This window comes from Manacus candei, unplaced genomic scaffold (genome assembly GCF_025592945.1).
Source record: "Manacus candei isolate 608988 ecotype Guabito, Panama unplaced genomic scaffold, ASM2559294v1 h1tg000049l, whole genome shotgun sequence".
Taxonomy (NCBI): Eukaryota; Metazoa; Chordata; class Aves; order Passeriformes; family Pipridae; genus Manacus; species Manacus candei.
Genome location: NW_026138097.1, coordinates 19,481,716 through 19,502,471, shown reverse-complemented (window position 1 = coordinate 19,502,471; position 20,756 = coordinate 19,481,716). Strand labels below are relative to the sequence as shown.

Below are 20,756 nucleotides of genomic sequence, written 5' to 3'. Positions count from 1 at the left end.
TCTTTCTTTAAATAATGTCCAAGACAACAACTTAACTGAAAAAGACGTGAGTTACATCCTTAATTCTTAAAGCAGAGGTCTTTCAACCGTGGAGGTGATATCAGCATGCTTCACCTTCACATCCAGTCCAGCACTTCCCCTGTTTCATAGCAGCTTCCAACCATAAATTTGAAAGTGACTCTGCTGCTGATACTGCCCCCTAGGATCCACACTTTTGAGAACCCAGCATTCAAGGGACAGAAGCTGTTGAAGGTGTTAAACTCTTGCAGGTCATCTCATGCTAGTTTATTGTTCCACTATCATCACGTGGTTTTCTTGACAGGGTAACAGTTCTTGTGTGTCTCAGTTTCCTATCTACGGAGAGGATGATTTTCCCTCAGAGCATTTCTATGCCTCGCCAAAACTGTGATTTTGGGATTTTGGACAGTTTCTTATTCCACTGTCTAGCGAAACAGAACCTTTTTTGTTTGGACCACTCAAATGTCCTCCTAAATATAATATCCAATATTAAATGAAGCAAGACAGAGAAGCCAGAAATGAACACTTACAAAGCAAAACAACAGATACAGCAGCATTAGCTAAAAGTTAATTAGACCACTAATTTCATTTCTTTAATGGACAGGAGTCTATTACCTTTTTGACCTGTTTGTGTACTGATCCTGACTTAGAGCCTTGTCTCCTAGCCCTCGTTGCAAAGGTACCTTCTCAGGTACCAGGACTCAGATTCTACCTCCATAGTGCAAGCAGGTTTATATCAACATCAATAAACATCAGCATTTTTTATTTTGTAAAGAGAATGAATAACTTTTTTCTTGAATCTTAATAAAGGTCGTTTATTAAAGTCTTTCCAACTCCTTCAGATATAGCTCAGAGCTAGTCAATCAACATCACCCAGTATATGCATTCAATTTTATTCCTTTGAATTCAGCATACTATATAGAGGGTATGTCCTATAATTATTTTACATGTAGCAACAACTATTATTCAAATAAGTATTTTTTTTAATTTGTTTAGTACCTTAAATTGCTCAAGAATTTGAACAGCGTTGGTAAACATGCTCTCTGCTTTGAAATGAGCACTATTGTTCAGATATTCCAAAGGCAGAGTTCCCTGAGGAAGAAAAATAAAAATTTAAATGAAAAACCAGGAATTTCTCTGACTGAATTGCTGGCCAAATGAGCAGTAAGAATAGAACAAATTACTGCTGAAATAACTAATGTAATTCCACTGAAAATACTCTTCTCACATAGTTTTGCAAAATGACAGGGAACGTTTAAAACAGCTTTTACAGGAATGCAAAAGACATAAATAACAGAAATTGTTATTAAACAATATATGATAAAATAATATAACCTTGACCTCTAATCAGAGGCCATTTATGAAATACCTAAAAGTCCTCTATCCAAAGCCTGGAAGGAAGTCAGCCCGGGCCTGACTCAACCCAGTACCTGTGATAGGAAGGTGAGCAGTTCCCCTGCCACTCTATGCTGGGCACAGCCAGCAATGAGTGCAGAACAGGGCAACAGAAACTGGGGCAGAGTCTCCAGAAGAAATATTTCAAAAAATGTGCTGCAAATAGGTGTGTTAAATGTGAAACTAGCAGCGTGAAAGCACACCAATGAAATGCTAATTGTCGATTAGATATTTATGAGGCAACTTTTGGACTGTGTAATAACACATGAAAGAAATTAAAAGAAAAAGCCAAGCCATCTCACTGTTCACTAAATTAGAGGTACAAGACATCATCTGAAGAAAATACTCAAGTTTAATCAAGAAATAATTAAACATTAAATTGCAGGAACAAGCTTGTTTACAGGCTCCACTTTCATGATGAAAATCGTGTTATTCAAGCCATATCACATTTTTACCACCCTAAAAACAAAATAATAAAAAACCTTTATGCAACTCAAGAGTATAAAGTTGCAGATGACAAAAGGATCAGCTGCCTTTCCAATTGATAGCCCTATACAATATATAAAAAGATTGAGGTTGTACTCTAAACTGAAGATACACACATAAACCTAAGACTACAAGCAGTCTTCATATCCTGTAGCACTTTTACAGATCTACAATCTCGCCCTTCATATGCCTCGAGACTTGGCCCCAACACTTCTTCCTCTATGGTAAACAGATTTTTATAATATGTAAAAACATTTGTACTTCTTACCACAGAATTCAGGGGAAAAGGTACACCGATAAGGGAAGCCATCAACGGTGCAATATCAGCCTGTGCAAGCAGAAGCATTCCTATTTTAATACAATTTCAGCCTCTGGAGCTAATAAATTCAGTTTAATTTTAACATATCTGCATTTGCAAAAGAAAATGGTGTAATACTGCAAAGTTATAACACGCAACTCTCCTTTGTAGGTTTTCTTTTTTTTGCAGTTTCCAGAAGTCACGGCATGATTAGGTTCAAAATGTGAGGCTCCACTACCAATAAACCTTCAAAAATACTTCTGGTATAAAAAGCAAATATAACCCCTCCCCCAGTATTTATTTACAGGAATCCAGCACCTCCTTCACTGCACTCAGAGAGGCATAACATTTTTATGACTATTTATATGATGGAAAGAACTAATTTCATATTTACAGTTCTAAGCAGTACACTGGATATAGTGCTTTTCACAACACTCCTTATCCCATGCTTCCACAGTGCTGATTACTCACTTTCTCCCCTTCAGAGAGTGTGTCTGCACTTTTATTTGTGTCCAGTCAGCCCTCAGAAAGGCTCTTCAATCTACACCAAGGCATCTCATAAAATAAGTTACCATTACATTCTACTCATGATGATAAACACTCCCTCTCACTAGGTTTATATTTTCCTTTAATATAAAACTAGGCCCAAAATTCTTTGTTTCTTCAGCATAAATCTGAAGAAACTACACTGAAAACAGGGCACTACTCCAGCCTTGGATCTACTGTGCAGACTCCGAACCATCATTTGTAGATAACAATATACATGTAGTGTAATGGTAGTCAGAAGTCTACTGTGCTATTTTTACCCATAGTTCCACATATACTACAGGATAAAAGCTCTGTCTTTGGGAACTCCATTATCTAGGACAAAGCAACACTCAAGACTCTTCTATACAGTCTCAAAATAACACAGACATAACTCCTATCAACCTTGAGAGGAAGACTGGTCTCTAGTTTTATACCATGGCTTTGCTGAAAGCAGTTGATCCAGAACACTGCCAACTTGAACCTTCTAGTATGAGTTTATTTCCTTTGTTTGAGCAGATTTGGAATCTGTTATTCATGTATCGGTTTACATAGGACAACAGGAAGTAAGAAGAACCAGATTTTAAAAAGCTTGGCTGATTTAGTATCAAAGGATAAGTTGTCCACCTTTTTTTCTTCCTTTACAGTACTAACTGTCTCAACTGCAAAGTGCCTGGGCCATAATCACAGATCCTATTGAAAAATAACACAGTTTAACACTATAGCAAGAAATGGTTTTGATTCAATAATAACAGTAACATCTGAAAAAAAGTGACAAAATACAGACATTGAATAGATGGGTCTGAAAAAATAAACCAAACATACACATGGCTAACAAGTGTAGGAAAAAGCACATGGCAGATGCTCACAAACTTGGGAAAAATCGTTATCAGATCACGCTTTTTTGTATTTCGCTAGACATCTTCATAGGAGATACCAAGGAGGCTTAAGTTCTGCTCCAGAGCATTTTCCAAACAAAAAGTAGAGGGAAAGCATCACAAGTTACTTCCCACTCTGCAAGCCTGCTAGATGCTGTTCAAGTTACTTCTGGGTAACTGGCAACGAGTTTGAGGAGGACCTGTTACATTGTACTGCACCCTTTCTACAAAGGGTACCATCACTTAACTAAAATGGTGCAATAATGTATCTTCAGGAGAAGTTGTATATTGCTGCCACATGTGTCAAGAAGCAGTTTAAACTTATCCTCATTATGTTCAGTATGAGTGCAGTTCCTGCAACTCTTAAAGTAACACATTCTAGGGAAATTGTATATCAGTGTGATCATGTATTCAAATTAAATTAGCTTAAATCACACAAAATCAATCATTTAAGGTGAAAATTTATGAACTATTAAATTCGGTATGTTTGATACCTGATTGACATCAAGCCTCTTCAAGTTCTCCAGCTTCCATTCTGCAAGAAATAACAGAGTACATGAACAGCTAATCTACACAGATTTGAAAGGGGTAATTCCATTGACATTTAATGTCTTGTTGCCATTTTCTGTAAATTGTTGGTACTAAAAAAAAATATAATTTGACTTTAGGATCCTAGCTCAAGAAGGTTACAGATGGAACTCAACAGGCAGAAACAACAAAATGCATTCATTTCAGTTCACATTTTCTTTTATACAGTAGGATAAATTGCTGCTTGCAAATCTGTGACCTAGATCAGTTGAAGGAAGGCCAAGGGTTTTGGTTTTTTTCTCTCAATACAGTGATGTATTACCTCCTGTGCCAACTAAAAGAGGTTTAGGAGACGGGCTGTTAAATCTCTTCAGTAGTTTATAAAAAAGGTTAACTCAAGGTCCCAAATGTACTGGTACAGTGTGGTGCAAACATATTAGACCCTAAAGCTGTGGTGCATCACACAAAAAGCTGGTTCAAAAGTGTATTTTCCTGCTCTCCGCTGGCCTCTAAGGAAATAAAGAGAAAATTCCCTAATTTCTTTGGGGGTGGAGAATTATTTAAAAACAGAGTTTAGCAAGATCTGGTTTTGGTTTTTTTCTTTCATACATTTACAGTATTGCATATACCAAACTTATTTTCAGCAATTAGTTCATACCACTGCTAGCTTTGGGGATCTCAGTATAGGTCCACTGTTATTTGATCCCAAAAACTCCCTGAAGAGCAGCCATGTACCCTAACAGTAGTGAGACATACAGCTACAGCAAGTTCCTATGGCAACACAGAAAAGGTATTAGCAGCATTAATCATGAATTGTGCTAAATTCACACCAAAATGAACAAGTTTGCTTCCTTTTGCTTCCTAGAAAAGGGAAATGGGGTTATATTTCTAGAAACAGACCCTCACTCATATTTCTATTATATAAATGCATTGCTTGCTTTCCTTTAAATAAGATTTTCCAAAGAAAAATGTTGAAAAACTGTACATGCACACACAAAATGTGCTTAAGGTAGGAAGAAACTGTAGTTCTGCTAAAGAAAACATCTAGCTTTGTCAAAAGCTTTTTCATCTCCACTTCCCCTACTCAGATGTTTCCAAAGGCAGAGTTGAAAACATCTGCATTGGACCAGGAGCTGTAGGACATTGAGCCCAGGAAATACCGTGAACTGGGACAGAAATACCGTGAACCTGCAGACCGGTCAGTCTGGGCTGTACTTCCAGGAGTGAAGTGCCTTGGCTGTATGTGCTGCCCACACTGTTTTACAATTCCAGCTCACTGTCTAGGTTTCTTATACAGTGCTCAGTTTTCCAACCAACTGATAAAGGGTTTTTTTGCCTCAGGGCAGGGAAGCACCAGTTCAAGAGGTTGAGGATGAGGCTACATGAATTGAAGAAAATCTCACAAAAGACTTCACAGAAGCAAAAACAGTGGAGGGGTGCACTTGAACTTCCTCAGCTGTGGCTGCAGCTCTGCTGCTGTCCAGCTGCAGAAGACTGTGCTTTCACTTACAAGCTTCTCTGGACTTGCACCCCAGGGCCAACCATTAGTCCATGAGGAGCTGAAGAGCAGCTCTGTATTCTCTTTCTTTCTGAAGAAGGCTCAAACCAATGGCCAAATGGGTAATATTACACGTCGCCCACAGGATGCAGGGCTGCCATAACAAATCTTTCCAAGAGGATTGCCTGACCAGGCCTGAGGGAAGGCAGAGCACAGGTGAAGGAACTGATGAGGAGAAGGTTGTCATCCCAGAGCAGACTCTGTGCCCTTCTGGCCATCCAAGGAGCACATTCATCCTTCTATGACAAACTGGACAGACTACGTCCTGCCTGTTGGCACTGCCTTTGGTGGTACAAACTCTCAATGGCAATAATGAGAAGAGAGACAATTCACTGAGCTGCCCACAGTATGCTTGCACTGAACAGAGCATAAGAAGTTTGTCAGCATTAGAAATATTCTGTCAATATTTCCAGGAACTCTTAACTCAGATAAATTAGGAAGAATTGTCAATAGATGCAAGAATTTGAACATTGGCGCATGCAACTACAAATGTAAGCCTGATATCTGCATTCACCAGTGTCACAGCAGTCTTGAGGACACTCTCCTTCCCTGTACACAGTCTCACTTGCATTTGTGTAGAGCAGGAAAGGCAGATTCAAAGAACATTTCAAGAGCACTCTTTTAAGCATCTTTTCTTTCACATGTTAGCTTTGTGAAAATATCTGGTATTGTAACTTAATGGAGTAGCTGAACTGTATTGACCTCTGAAAGTGCCAAGTTCCATTTCAACAATTTTTCTTTACTTCTAAGCTATGCAACCTACTTTAAGCTATAATGTACAACCATAGAGAGAACAGTCACTTTTTAAGTGATAATTGATTCTTGCTACTCACATAGAGATTCAAACTCCCAAGACAGTCAGAGAGACTCAAATCTCCAATAGAGATCATCCATGGCAATTAAGAATCTGTAAAGATAGTGTCTAAACAGACCAACAATATGATTGACAGCTGGGAAGCTGCAGAGCAAGTCCACAACAAAGAGAGGAGTTTATGATGTTTGCTTTGGTGTGCTTGGTTTTTTGTCTGGTTGTTTGGTTTGTTTTTTGTTTGTTTGTTTTTAACCATCAGAAGGAAAATATGAAGCAGGCACAGTAGGGTGCAGACCAATGCCCTCCTTTAAGAAAATAGAAATTTCCTAACATTTCCCTATTGTGCACCTGGAAGTCAGCTCAATACTCATCTTTTTTGAAATGCTCTCACACCATTTTCATCAACTTTAAGTCAAATGCCGAGAACCAAGGAAACTGACAGATGTAAAATTCAACTATTACAGATCAACCCTTAGATGTCAAGTGTCCTTAAAAGTCAAGCAGATCAGCCATCACAGACATCAAGATCGGTTGGTTTATTCTGTTTTCTATTTTTTTGCCACAACTCATTTTTAATTTTATCAGAGGTGTCATACTTTTATAGCAGCAGTTAATCACAAAGAGTGAAATGTTAGCATAGTCTATATCTGATAAGTCCCATTTGCTTAATCTGTTACCAAATACCTTCTCAAGAGCAGGGCGGACTTAAAACCTCAGAGTTGAAGTAATTTTTACCTGTTTTCTCTAATGTAGCTTGACAAGCAATTCAATAAAATAAAAAGTCATTACCTTATTGATTGTGATTAATAACCCGAGACTCAAAGCATCTTAAGAAACAGAGCAGGTTACAAGAATGGGGCACATGAAAGAGGAAGAGCTTGCACAATTTAATCACACATGGTTCTCTAAATCCATTGATATTTCAGTAAGCCAATATTTATTGCATTATATATTTTAAATAATAAAACTTAATTTTTTTTAATTATTCCTAAATAAATTACAAAGGGGAAAACTACCAGTAAAGAGTCCTAGTTTTTCATTGAGAAAAATTGTTTACATTTCCACAAGAGTTACAAGGATGCAAGTGAGACAAAACAGCCCCTGGAAAGTCCCTAGGGTTGTACTGTGAAGCTAGAAAAGTCTTTGAACCTGTCAACTTATCATGTTTCTGTACAAATAGCTTTTAACCTCTGGGAGTCTTCCTAAGAATTAAGTCTCCTCTGGAACTAAATTTCACAAACATGAATAGTCTCCTGTCCCCAGAGAGAGAAAGTCTTCAATTCTATGATTAGAAAAGAAAACTGACTCTGATATTATCTATCCAATTTTGCAGTATCCTGCTTCAGCATGCCCTGTCAGTTTTATATTTTACCTACCTTTCAAAAAATTGTCTTCAAAGAACTGGGATGTAACTTTCTGTGGATAATTTATTCCAGCACCCCACACAATCAGTGGTGTTAAAGTTTCTGAAGGATGACCAGCTCCATGGGATCCTAAGACACACCAAATATAAATAAAGTATAAACTTTAAGACATGCGCCATAAAACCAAACAAAATCTACATGCAACAAAAAATACACACATGTACTAAGTTCTTGTTACAGTAGACATACTAAAATCCTGTTACAGAAAATCTATTCCAGCTTCATAGCTTATTTTTATGCCACTAACACTAAAGTTACAATAAAGCAACTAAATTCAAGTTGCAAGTTGAGAAATCAGTACCAGTTAAGTCATTATAATAACTACTAAGTCTATCTATAGAGATAGAACTTTGTATATTAAAATCCCCAAATTGTTAAGATATAGAAACTAAAGCCATAGTATTTGAAAGCCTCAAGGTATAGAGGAGTTACCTGCCCAAAACACGTGCATATGACTATCCTGAGCATCCCACCAAAACCATGATTGGTTTATTTCAGTAAAATTAGGCATGTGTGGAAAAAAAAAATCATATAGAACTGATCTCTGGTTCCTAAATAAGAATTAGACTTCCTTTTCAAAATCAGGAAGCAATATGCATTGCAACTGTCATCCTTTCCACTGTGATACAAGTTCATTTTTAAGGTTTTAAAGCCTAGGAGCAGACTCCTTAAAAATTGATAAAACATGATTTCCTTCCCTGGGGAAATTGATTCCCTCCAGATTAATGTATCAGCAGCCAAAAGGAGGAAGCTTGAAAACTATGACACCTCAGCAGCAGTTGCACAGAAGCAGGAGCCACACAACCTTGAAAGGAACGCTGGTCATTAAACCCAGTGGGTGAGGTACCACAGCACTGAGATAATCCAGCCTCAAAGGGAATAACGTTGTTATGCAAACCCTATGTTGGTCACTGCATGGTCTACAAGATTATACATTTTCCTTGTATTTGCATAGACACATGCTCTTCCCTGTGTGTACAAATATATATTTAATAAATACAAAGGAGAGAGAAAGCACACTGTTGTACAGCCTCAAGGTTATTCCCAATTTCATACCCCATTCTGTCCTTAAAACAATCATTTTGGCAGAGCTGAAGAACCAATTTTGCTTTCTTTAAACAGCCCTAAGCTTAAGAACACACAGGTCTGGGAATCAGATTCCTGATGTTCATAAATCCCTTGGAGGGCACTCTCTGGGCTTAAAAGCAGTAACAACTGCTCTTCTTTGCAGAATTTGGGAAAAGAGCTGATGGAGAGAGCACATCCTCCATCTTCCAGGCATGAGTTATTTCTTTCTGTTGCAGGAGGAAAGTGAAATTTTGGTAAGCTTACATTTTAGCCAAGTCACCAGCTCCATCAGTATTTTACTGAGACTCTGCCTCTATGAATACTTTAAGACAGATACAGCTGAGACAGGCAGCTGTATACATTCTCTCCTTTTTATAAGAACCAGGTTTCAGCCTGATCTGAATTATAAGAGGGGAAGAAAAATAATTATTTTCATCTGGGTCTGTTCCCTGTTCCAGCCCTCAGCACCCTCCAAATGGACCTGCCCATGAGAAAGGGAGCGAAAGGGTGCTGTTTAGTTCTCTGTTCTCTGATCCAGCGTATCACACAGTACTACTTGTACCAGGATGGTAGCAGGAAGAAGTGGGTAAGGTGAGGGTGGGTATGGAACTGCCTACCTTGGTGGTCAGCAGTTCCACCTGCCATCAGCTTAAAGCAAAATCATGGAGTCAGACAGAGAAAGCAAGTGACTTCATTGGTCTTTGCCAGCAACCACAGATTCTTCATCATGTCTAATCCAGAATGTGTTCTTTACCCTAAAAGGTCCCCCCGACATTCTAATGTTTAATTTGTTTTAAAACTGGTGCACATCCCATTCTGCAAATAACCACTGAAAGGTTGCAGCAGTTGGTATACTACAAGCTCAAATAAAAGCTACTGAACTAGCCTTCAGACTGCTTGCTATGAGCCTGAGCAGCATCTCTGTGTTTGCTCTCGGACTCACTAAAGTCAGCTTTAAAGTTACTAACACTTCTGACAGAGGATCAGGCTTTATCTTGGAGGCAGGAAGAGATGAGAGAAAACTATGACAGACCAGTGGTTCTCAAAGCCTGAAGACTTACGCCTATCACCTTTTATTCCCATTTCAAAGGATCCAGTACAAAATGAGAACGCCCCTACAGCAAACTCTGGCAGTGAGGAAGGCCAGCAGCACCCCAGGCTGTGTTAACAGGAGCACGGTAGAGAGAAGGGGTTATCCTTCTCTATTAAGTACCTGTGAGACCACATCTAGACAGTTTTGGGCTCCTTTGGTACAGGAAGACATACATCACCTAGAAGGGTCTCAGTGAGGAGCACTTGCCCTGTGAGGAAAGGCTGAGGGACTGGGACTTGTTCAGCCTAGAGAAGTAATGGCTTTGGGGAGGACACAACTGAGCATCTTGCCTGTACCCCACTGTGAGAAGGTTTGAGAGAGGATGGAGCCAGGGTGCCACTGTGGTGCATTGTGGGAGGATGGGAGAGAACAGGCATAAGTTTAAACAAAAGAAGTTCAGATTGCAGATAAAGAATACCTTTCCCGCTCCATGAGGGCAGGCAAGCAGCAGACCAGGCTGCCCAAAGGGGTTGCATAGGCTCCATCCCTTCAAGGTTTTAAAGGATCTGCTGAATAAAGCCTAGCATCTGTGTCTGATCCCAAAGCTAATCCTGCTTTGAGTAGGTGGTTGGACTTCCTGAGGTCCCTATGATCACATATACACAAAATATATGTACACACCTTCCTCATAAAAAAATTATTAAATGATTACTTGAAACAGAAAGAAAATATAGCAGAATTAAAATTTTTTTGCAAGTGGCAGTCAGCTCAACAGTAAGTTGAGCAGTAAATATACAAAATGGACTATTTTTCAAATGAGCAGTAATTAGGCTGATTATGAATAAATATACAAATATTTTTGTCACCTCTGATGACAGAAAAAGTCTGCATCCTTTCAATTGAAAAAGTTTAGGATTTCAGACACAGAGTAAGATGTTGCATTTTCCCACAACCATGCCTGAAGCCGTCTTGGTTCAAAAATATCACAATAGTTACAAACATGCACATTGGAAGAGAGACTTAGCACTTTCACTGGCTGCACACAAGGACAGGAGTGTTTTTAAGATTCTGGGAAAAAAAAAACAAAAAAAGAAAAATAAAGTCTAAATGAGCTCACCATCTTAAACTCTTCTCATCTGCCCTTAATCTAGTTATGCCAAAATTGCCTCAGGGCATTTGGCCACTGTGGCCAGGTGTTTCACAAGTGCCCTTTGTGGGTATCTGCATGGTTGACCCCTGCCTCACTTTCCTCTCTGTACCCTCAGCTCCTCCATCTAGTCTCCAGCACCAGTCTCATCTAGAAAGATCATACAGCAGTCCATTCCATCCTTTCTGCTGCACTTAAAAGGCCAAAATAAGCAAAAAGATTTTCTTCCCTCCCCGTTCCCTCCCCCCTGTCAAGTTTTCCACCAGCATCTGGACAGATTTCCCACCTTTTCCAGGTGTTTCAAAGCACCAAAGTGAAAACTGTATCTCCCACATGGGCTGGAACAAGACCAACTTTGCTTCTGGCAGCCAAATAACAGTCTTCTCCTGCTTGGGTTAGTTCTCTGCAGAGGAGGTATTCAGGTCTTTCTATCCCTACTAGCAGCCACTGAGGGAGTTAAGCTTTACCTTACTTTTTTCTATCCAGAAATGGAACACAGCTGTCACAGCAATTTGCATTTCTTGATACATAAGAAACAATTAGGATATCAAATTAAAGCAGGGGCTTCAAAGCTCCTAATGGGACAGAACTCTAATCACACTCCAGATGCCCAAAATCTCAGCCGACTCAGCATTTAAAAAGACTCACCCCAATCTGTCATTCCATGGTCAGAAGTTAAAATAAATGCAGTTTTTCCATCATTTCCATAGAAATGGTCAATTATTGAAGCAATTTCTTTCACACCCTCATCAACTTTTTTAATATTCTCCTTGTATTCCCTTGAAAAACAAGAAAAAATGTTAGATTCAAGGGGGCTCTCACACTTGGCATAAAGCAAGTTATCCATGGTCATAATGCCCAGTCCTTTTATTATAGACAGCTTTATCCTCTACAGATCCTCAAGCTAACAAAAGGCTTCCTAGGTGTAAAATCTCTCCTCCTCTGAGTCTTATGTGAGATATTAAGTTGTCATAGCACAGTTTGAAGGCTCCCAAAACCACAGTTTCAAATGGATTTATATTTCAAATATGACCTGTCCTTGACTTAAGACTATAATTTTATCACTCCCAGCTATCAGGCAAGTTAAGGAGAATAACAAAACTAAGAAATTCTGGAAAACTCAAACACCTTAAATTGTAAGTTGCAAAAATTACCTTAAGACGGTAACTAAATAGCAAAGAAAGATCTTGCCATGCAGGCACTGTTTTGAGATGATTCATAGATCAGGACAGCTCCTAGGGTTTTGTGGAATAGAGGCTAAATAAAAAAATCTTCATATTTTTAGAAGGAGTGGCCATGATTAATTTTCAGGCAACTAGTTTTCTTTTTGCTGTTGTTGCTAAAGTCAGTTTTAAAACTCTGTCTTCAAAAAAATCATAACAAATGAACATGAGAGATACAGCAAATATGAACTTTGGAATGATGTAGGGAATCAGAGAATGAATTTTGAAAGTATGCAAGGATCAAGAGAAAGACATAAAATCCTACATTCAAAGCACATGAAGAAGTGAAAAGAAAGTTCTCAAATAATGCACTTCAAAACAAATTGGTGATGAGAATTGTTAATCTAAACTCTTCTTGGTTCAAGAGTCATAAGGAAAGCCAAAGCATAATGTTGGAATTTGCAGCCATTATAGTTGAGCTTACTGTTGCCTGTAAACTCAACTATATAATTTCAGCAATGGGAAATCTGAAAACTGTATCCATTTTATGTTTAAAACTGCCATTTCCTACATATCCTCTAGACTATGTGTTGGCTATAACTAAGATAATCTGCTAAAAATCAGACTCGAGTAGAGGAGTATAACCAGGTATACCATATATAGTAATAATTTGTGACTTCTACAGATGGGACCTCAAAAAACAAAATAACCCAGAAAATTCAGAACACAGGTAATCATGGTGACACATATGACCCACAACACTATCAGTCTTGTTTCTGGTTTGATATATAACACCATTAAAGAAGTTACTGCTTGCATTTAAAACTAATAAGAAAGATATGCTTAATATCTCAATTACCTTGAGTTTGGCCGATGAGCATGTCCATTTGTGTCTATGCCTAGCAAATGCAGGAACAGAACCACTTTCTCCTCATTCAGTGCAGAGAACAATGTTTGATTACTTCTGGAAGAATTAAAGAAGCTCTGCATGGAATAAGCCATTAATACATTAATCTGAGTAAAATGGAAAAAGATAGGCAGCTTATTAAAATTAAAACACAGCTGTTTTCATGTAGAAATACTAGTAGTTATTAGAGTTTAAAAAAAAGAGAAAAAATAATGACTTCCCAATTTACTTCTTGGAAGATAACAGCTATCAGTATAGCTGGTCCACAATTTCAGCTTATCTAAGGCAACACTCAAGTTGAGGTGTCTTTTGTTGTTTTGGGGGATCTTTTTCTTGTGGGTTTTTTTTTAGTTTTGGTTTTGTCAGCTTTGTTTGTGGGGTTTTTTTGAGTTTGTGAAGGCAGAAATACCAGCTAATTGCATATCATCCCTTCTTTGCCTCCTGTATAAACACAACAAGAACCATTCCTGAGCATCACTTATAGCTTTACATTTCCATTAATTTACTGCATTTACACTGGAAGCAAAGGTCTCAAACATTCTCACTTTGAAAGCAGGTATTGCAGAACTGAGATACCAAGCTACAACTTGTTTGCAGAAACTAAAATAACAGAACGAAACATGACATGTTTTGTAAATACATGAAGTACAGAACATACATCTGCCTTGCACATGTCCTACTTATGCATCCCTGAGGCAGATGCCAGGGGAGGATTCTCCCCTCAGATGGAATGAGTCTTGACACAGCTATTCTGTGTTAGACCAGCTATATTACAGCAATGCAAAATGCAGGCAGACAGCTATTCCAACATCAGCTCCTTAGTAATAACACTGCCCAAGGAAAGAAAGTTGGGTAGGGTTTTAGTCCAAAGAGCATCTAGAGAACCTTGCAGTACACTAATATAAATGAGAGTGTTTTCAAATTTCATGCAAGAGTCCAGGGAAAATGCTGTATAGCCAGGGAACCATTTCTGCCACCAAAGAACAGGGTAGCCCACCACACACTTGTGATAGCAGTGGAGCTCTTAAAAACCAAAGCTCACACCTTGTGTAAACAAAAGTCATTGTACCCAGAGGAAGACTCAGCTGGCAGTGATAGTATCATAGTAAGCTAAGTCAGGAAACCATGGCAGTATGCAATTTCACCTTTTTAACTCCCTGAATATACACGAGCTGCATGGACTAACATTTGCACACTCTCAGCTTCAGCTCCTGTCCAAACAAAATCATGACCAAAGTCCAGAGATATTTTAAATAAAGACACAAGAACAAAATCTGATTACATTAAATAGCAATATAATTATTTTTAAAATTTCCATTTCCCACAGAAATTCGTTCACCTACACATATTTGACGACAGATTGAAGAAGTTTTCCAGAGCACATCAGTAATTTGCAGGATACAGTATAATTCTGTTTTCTTATTTTTAATTAAATGAGAGGAAACAACATATCAAAACAGACAGACAGGAAACTACAAAAATTAAATCCTAAATGGTAGATCAATATTTGAAGGCACATATTTTTCTATCACAGAATGACTGCGCGAAAGAAACCATTCAGAGGAAGGCAAGGCCTGAGTTTCCTCTCTCCCACCAGACTAGTCCCCATGACATACCAAAACCACTCCACTCCCCTAGCCTAAGCCACCTTGTAATCCAGAGCAGCAGCAGTCAGAAGAGCTTGCCCAAACTCTGGCTAACTAAAAAGAAGACGGTAAACAGAAGATAAGTGTAACCTAAGATGTGGCACCTTTTCCCAGAACAAATAGAAAACTTTATCCCATGGAGCTTTTTTAAAAATGGTTTACTGACTAAACAAACCAAAACCAAACAGGAAGCTCACCACAAGGAGTGATCTTAGGCTGATAAAGGTGGTGAGTTGGTAAGCAGGATACTGAACAGTAGGGGCAAAAACCACTTCACCTTGCTCAGGAGGTTGCTGAACTGTTTGTCCAGAACCATCTTTTTGTCTTCTTGTAGCCTATGAAATGTCTCTTCTTTTTGGTTCTCAGTGTTCAGAAAACTTGAGTCCTATCACCACTCTACACTAGTTTCCAACCCACCCAACCCACCATTATGTTAACTTTAACTTTCTCTTTTTTTTTCTTCCTTTTTATTTGCTCTATTCAGTAATATTACCTCCATTTATATTTAAGCCAAATCTCACCAAGAAGTTTCAGAGAGGGCAGTAAACAACTAAAAGGCCAAGAGCACTTAGTTTCTCCAGTCTCAAGAAAAAGCACCTAAGGAGAGATTCCATTTTTCTCTTACAACCATCTACTGTGAGGGTGAAGGGAAGACTGAACCAGACTGGTCAGAGGGCCTCAAAAATGGGACAAGGTAAAGCTCGCAATTTGAAATGTGGGAAATTCCAGAAAGACAAAGAGACTCTTTAAAATTATTTTTTTAAACCATAAGTGTATCCAGACATTGGAACAGCTTCTCAAAAGGTTTGTCCTTGAAGATGCTCAAAACTTGATTGGGCAAGACCTGAGCAGTTCGCTCTAAGAGAACCACCTTCATGCCGGGAGTTGGACTCGATGATTACTACAGCTTTCTTCCAAACTTATTTTTATATAGTTCTGGCAACTTTTCTATGATTTTCTGTCAATTAACAACAAAATAATGCACTGGCTACAACTGATATGCAGTTTAATAAGATCAGCAATAAGTTTCCCATTAAAACATTTACAGCAAGATGTGAACTTAATTATAATGTAACACCCATTAAAACATTACAACAGAAGTTTGGTTATAACTATGTGAAATCTTTATCTAATCATCTCCCTCCTCAGATGGGAGAAAGTAAAGAAGAAAAAAAGACTACCTAGCAGTCTAACAAATACATGACTTACAGATGTCTGAATAGAATATGAACTTACAGATGTTAAACATCTAAGTTGTTGGGGACCTTTTGTTCCCTCAAACAGAGTTTCCATGGAAGCATGATCCTTTAATATGGCTGATAAACTGTTGCTGACTGCATGCATGTTCAAAGAGAGAGACCAAACAAACTTTTTTTTCACACAGCTCCTTCATACATAATCTAGGACAACTTAATTTAATTGGTTGCTTAAAGTTGTGCATGTTGATTTGTGTTAATGGGAGAGTTTAAATAGTTATGCCCATTTGCAGATGTAAAATGTACAAAGGCAGGATAAACATATGCCAGGTTTGGATCTGCTGAGCATGATCATGCACAAGACGCCTACGTATTTAAAATAAATCATTCAACCATTGTACTGCTAATTAGAGCAGAGCTATCTGTATTGAAATCCACTGGCACAAACATCAGGTCATGGCACTGTCTGCAGAGCTTCAAAGTTTAACATAATTCAGTTCTGGACTCTGGCCGCCACCCTGCACGGAAGGGACAGTCTGAAGGCTTGGATGGCCTTCTTCCAGCAGAAAGGGGTCAAAGCAAGAATGAAGTACTGTTTTCAAAATGAGAAAGGAATAAAAGAAAAGAACCCCAAATATTTGTCATCTGTATCTACATGTCCATTCAAGTCAAAAGACACCAACTGAGTATCTGGAGCATAATAAATTGCGGTTAGGCCATTACTGGGACTCATCTCCAAGACCAAGTTCCTGGAATTTTCAACCTTTTACCCTAAAAAAGAGTTCAATCTTATAAAACTGTTTTCCACAAAATACTTCAAAAAATCAAAAATGCATTAGGAAGACTTTTTTTTTCCCATTAGTTAATCTACACTCCCAATATTTTGCTCCTTAATTTTTCTTAGCACAGACTCAGAGTATGATTTAGGTAAAGGTTATTTAATTGAGAATCATCAGGTCACATCACACTAGATCATATTCAGTCCCGTAATTATTTGGAAAGCTTCTAAAAAAACTAAATCAAACCCCAAAGAAGCCAACCCAAAACCCAGAAAAAAACCGCAGTCAATCAACTCCATGCCCATCTGGAACTCCAAGCTATTGTTGCACATTAAAATTATTGAGTTTTAATTCAGCTGCTGATAATAAGCCCACAGCCTAGTCTGTGCTAAATTTTCTGTCCCAAGAAAGGGTTAGGAGCACCTTGATCATGAGCAGACATGACAGGAACTATCAAGTATCATAAATTTTTCTTCCACTCATGATTTAAGCAATCTGCTTCTGAGCCATACAAATAAAAACGAGTGAGAGTTACCCATCTTCTGACCAAGTTACTATTAGTTAGGGGTTTTTTTAAGAGAACAAGCAATTTCAAAGTGCCAGCACTAGCACCCCAAACATCAGTTAGCCATTTTTCATTTTATCCCCACCTTTTTTGGGGGAAGAGGAAGGCACGAGTGGCCCTCATGACACTTGGGACCTGTAGACTACACAGTAGAGAAGGAGCACGTTACCATCTTTTACTTACTAAAGAGGCAGAAATCCAGGGACCACCTTGGCCAACATATGAATTAAACAATATGTTGTTAAATCCTTGATACAAAACTCAAAGGAGGAATAAAAAGAGTAGGCCAAGAGTATTGCCGCTCCTACTTATATGTAACCTCATTAGCACAGCTGGAAGTTGTTTGCCTGTAATAACAGAGTGACCTTGGTTTCAGTAAGCCTCGAGTTTCACACTTCTGAAGCAATCGTTGATGCGTTATTGGAGACATGATTAATGGAATGTGTGGTTTGTGCCAGTCAATCAAGTCCTATCCATTCACAGTATGAAATTTAGACGGGCAAAATATGTCTTTAAAATAATGGTGCTGGTTCCGAGGAAAAAGTAATCAGTAATGACATATATATTAAACACATCATTAGAGTTTGAAAGGAGAAATGCCATTAGGTGTTCTGAAGCAAAAGGCAGCACCACCCTCACATACTTATGCAGCTCCAAATGACAGCAGGGTGCAACTTCATGACAACAGCTATTCAAGTGTAACTGAAAGCCCAATTTGATTTGTATTATTATTCATATGCATTACAACACACAACATGGCACAAAGTGCACATTCAGGGAAAGGATGGCATTAGAAAAAACATCTTTTCACCTGCAAACTCAGGAAATCACATCCTTTGAGAATTAGCAAACTATAATGAATTTTTTCCACCCTATGTCCCTTGTTTAAAGCAGAACCATGCTTGGCTTCCTAAATAGATGCTGATTTGGTTTATTGATTTATTTGGTTTAATTTTTTGTTTGATTTGATTTATGCTGGTTAACTAATACCAATGCATACTGCCCAGAGATCTTGTGGAAGAAGCTTGAAGTCTTAAGCTCCACTAACATTGTTATGAGATCCAGAAAATAACTCACTCAATTGCTTCACTGATACAGGTATTCATACACCAGTGCCCACTATCAGCATTTCTTAATCCAGAACAAGGGAGGTAGCATGGAATAACAGGAATATAGAAACTAACGAATACTCAGAAATTATGTGTCTTGGACTATTAATACTTACAGTGACAGAGTCAGAGAAAACAACAGTCATGAACCAGCACTGACCCAAGTCAGCTGAGCAGAGCACCACATCAACAAATTATACTGCTCCAGGGCCTAAGCTGCCCCTGCTTCCCCCTTTCTCCCCCCCAAACTAACTGTGACTCCTCTGACTCATCTGCCACAGCAGTGTGAACCACAGCAGATAATCAGAAGCCAGCTACATGTATCAGAAGAAGCCACATTGAACAATTACAGTCAGGGTGCAAGCCTGACAAACATTAAGCCAATAATATTGTCTATTTCTTTATCATGAAGAAGACTTACGACTTCTGCCATGCTGTAACACCTGTTATAAAATCCTTGACTAATAGCATTCAAGATCTTAAAGGGTCTGTAATACTCCATGGCTTTCAGATTATAGGCAAACAATACAAAGAAAAGCCAAGAATGTTTTTAAAGGGTGCTTTTATTAGTGTTAGATTTTTAATCAGCACAGAATGACAAATGCTTCCTCTAAGCACCCATTACACTAGTCATGAAAGTTGATTCAAGTAATATGTACTTATGACCCCATGTGATACATCTTCCAAAAATGTCTTCCTTTTCAGTTCTGTGTTAAGGTTTACATGTTCTAAGACAAAGCTAACATGTGCTTTTTATAAACAGCTAGCATAAAAAGATTGTCTGCTTACCTTAACATGATCAAAAACCCATATGTCAAGCTTGGCTGCATCTTGTGCTCCAAAGTCCTCACTTTCTGCTGCGTAACAAAATGTATAAACGTGATCTCCAGTAGCACCTGCAAAAACAATATAGGTGGCATACGAGATAAGAGAAAAGGTTTTTTTCTCTTTTCATAGTCAAAAATACTTTCATGCACAGAAGTAGAAACTTATCAGGAATGATAATCCTTATTTTAAACTTTCCCATAATTTATGGTTTTCTGAAACCTGGATACCATTTTAACTCATTAGGTTATCAGCATCTCAGAGGAATGAGGAACAATGTTATCCAGTATGCTCAGGTGAGGAAATAAAGTATGGAAAGGCAGATAGTATTAAAACAAATCCCAGTACAAGCAAATTAAACAGCATTTCATTTTGAAACAAAGAATTTCACCAGGAAACTTCTAATCAAAGAAGATACATATTTAGAACTTCATTTAAACATGTGTTTTGTGAGGAGACTGAGAAAAATATATTCAGCTTTGGTTTTTCAACTGAATCATACAAGACAATGCCCTATCTATGAGGTCTTTTACACAGGAAAACATCAGATATCACATATAATAAAGGCATCAGAAGGGTTCCTGTATATCAATTCTAGCTATCAAAAGCCCAGTGGACAACTTCGGGAAGATAATTTTCAAAGTCTGCATCTTCAAAACATGCATCCAAAATAGAAAATGGAGAACTACTGAACTATATTCACTCACAAAGTACAACACGAGGGCCAGTGATGTGCAAACAAAGCATCTGGACAAGCTGATTTCATTCCCTACTCACTGTGAAGGGAGTAAAGCAGAGAAAGGCAGAGGGGGTTGGAGGGGGAGACCTAGAAGAAAGTAAACTTTAGGAGTCCTATGAAGATCTGAAGCTAGGTGAAGTTTAATTAAATAACTCAGTGAACAGCAGAGCTGTTACAGCTCAGGGATGCCATTTATACCGTGACAGTGTAAACTCCCAGAGGGTGAAATGTTCTTCAATTGGTTGATGACCAGCAAGAATATAACTGATTTGCTGGATGTCACAATTATATAATGCCACTGTGTAAGCTTCCAGGCTTGTGAATGAACTAACATCTCAGTATAAGGGAGCTGCTTAGCCAAGATTATGCGCAAACCCACCCAAAGGGATGCAGGTATTTCAAGCCAGGAAGATAAAAGCTGGCATAGACTTTCTGGCGCAGCTCTCCCCTGCGCCCCAGGAGATGTTAAAACTACTTATAACACAGAACACTTGCTGTAGTTCTCAGTCTGAAAGAAAAGGAAGAAAATACTGCCAGGCATTAAAAAGTGAATTCAGAAGTTCCGATTGGTGGATAAATGAGATCAAAAGAAGAAATAAGTCCTGTCCAACACTATCTAAGAGGGTAGAATGCTGTAGTGTTTTTCCACAATATCACA

The 20,756-nt window shown here is 38.3% G+C and overlaps 1 protein-coding gene across 6 annotated transcripts in view; it reads right to left on the bottom strand.

Moving 5' to 3' along the window:
- Positions 1-20,756, bottom strand: part of PIGN (phosphatidylinositol glycan anchor biosynthesis class N) — a 102,261-nt gene that overhangs the window by 57,141 nt on the left and 24,364 nt on the right. For all 6 annotated transcript variants that reach the window (XR_007906621.1, XR_007906622.1, XR_007906623.1 and 3 more), the window contains 7 exons: positions 19,324-19,430; positions 13,192-13,316; positions 11,818-11,948; positions 7,874-7,990; positions 4,095-4,135; positions 2,168-2,227; positions 1,018-1,110 (listed from right to left, as the gene is read on the bottom strand). Coding sequence is in view for 3 of the 6 variants with exons in the window: in XM_051799370.1 (XP_051655330.1) it covers positions 1,018-1,110; positions 2,168-2,227; positions 4,095-4,135; positions 7,874-7,990; positions 11,818-11,948; positions 13,192-13,316; positions 19,324-19,430 (674 nt within the window). In the remaining 3 variants the exon portion in view is untranslated. The remainder of the gene's footprint in view (positions 1-1,017; positions 1,111-2,167; positions 2,228-4,094; positions 4,136-7,873; positions 7,991-11,817; positions 11,949-13,191; positions 13,317-19,323; positions 19,431-20,756) is intronic.